Source organism: Stegastes partitus, unplaced genomic scaffold, assembly GCF_000690725.1.
Source record: "Stegastes partitus isolate 25-593 unplaced genomic scaffold, Stegastes_partitus-1.0.2 Scaffold1033, whole genome shotgun sequence".
NCBI classification, from domain to species: Eukaryota; Metazoa; Chordata; class Actinopteri; family Pomacentridae; genus Stegastes; species Stegastes partitus.
In genome coordinates, this window is record NW_007578764.1 from 133488 (window position 1) to 134671 (window position 1184).

The 1184-nt window shown below is 49.0% G+C and overlaps 1 protein-coding gene across 1 annotated transcript in view; it reads right to left on the bottom strand.

Annotated features, from left to right (window-relative positions):
* Nucleotides 1-1184, bottom strand: part of irak1 (interleukin-1 receptor-associated kinase 1) — a 22663-nt gene that overhangs the window by 8992 nt on the left and 12487 nt on the right. The window contains exons 3-5 of the mRNA XM_008295242.1: nt 1036-1178; nt 618-831; nt 419-487 (exon numbers count right to left, since the gene is read on the bottom strand). Of these exons, the coding sequence (XP_008293464.1) occupies nt 419-487; nt 618-831; nt 1036-1178 (426 nt within the window). The remainder of the gene's footprint in view (nt 1-418; nt 488-617; nt 832-1035; nt 1179-1184) is intronic.

Below are 1184 nucleotides of genomic sequence, written 5' to 3' on the forward strand. Positions count from 1 at the left end.
ATGAAATCCACTGAGTCTCTCACAATATCCCTAACTTATTGTGAGTAGTGCATAATTTTCATCAGTTGAATTGTTTCCTGCGATTGATAAATTAACAATTAATCACTAACTACTTCTGACTGAATGTCAAGTCCTGCTGCTGCTTTCACAAACCGTGTTGTATGATGGGTAGTTTTAGTCTTACTGATGCTCAGTGAGTGTGAAAGGATTCAGTTACAGCAAAGAGAAAGGAACAAGTCAATACAGCAGACATGACCCTCAGCCTCAGCTCAGGATCATCCTCAGGAAACACTGACCACCACCACCAACATGGGCTGATCAGCAGCTGGTTCTGATTGGATAAGACCAGCCTGCAGACTACGGATCACATGACACCTTAGTTTATGACTCGGCTGTGTGAGCAGGTGTGTGTTCTGACCAGGAATCTCTGTCCAGACCTCCCGTCTGTGTGCAGCGCTCGGCGTCCAGTCAGCACCTCCAGCAGAACCTGGAACACAGAGAACCTGCCGTTTGTCCTCACCGCCACTTTACAGTCGTCCAACGTTTAACGCTCATATTCTCACGTGTCTCAAATCAGCAGCAGACTACATTTCTCATCAGCCCCTGCAGCGTCTCACCACTCCAAAGCTGTAGACGTCCACCGCCGTCCCCAGCTGTCCGTTCCTCACATATTCGTCCGGCAGATAAGCCAACGTTCCTCTAACTGTCGCCGTTTTACCAACGGACATCGTTGGAGCCGGCAAGGAAGCCGACGGGCTCCGAGACACGAACCGAGCCAGACCAAAGTCGGAAAGCTTGGCCACCAGGTGACGGTCGAGCAAGATGTTAGAGCTGCAGAGAGACAACAGAAAGTGGACGGAATGAAAAGGAAGGTTTACAGAGCAGCTGATAAACACCCTCTGTCACCAGATGTAGAATGTAATTGTGACAAAAACACATCTGTGTTTGTTCCGTACAGATGCAGCAAAAAACAAGCTACATATCTGTCTGGAAAGAGCAGACACTTAGTGTGACATCATGTGCGAGGACGCTGACCTCTTGACGTCTCCGTGGATCAGTGGTGTTTGTCCTCTGGGGGGGAAGTGAAGAAACTGCAGAGCTGCTGATGCTCCGTGAACAATGTTAATCCTCTGAGACCACGACAGGAACACACAGTCCTGCAAAACACACACACACACACACAC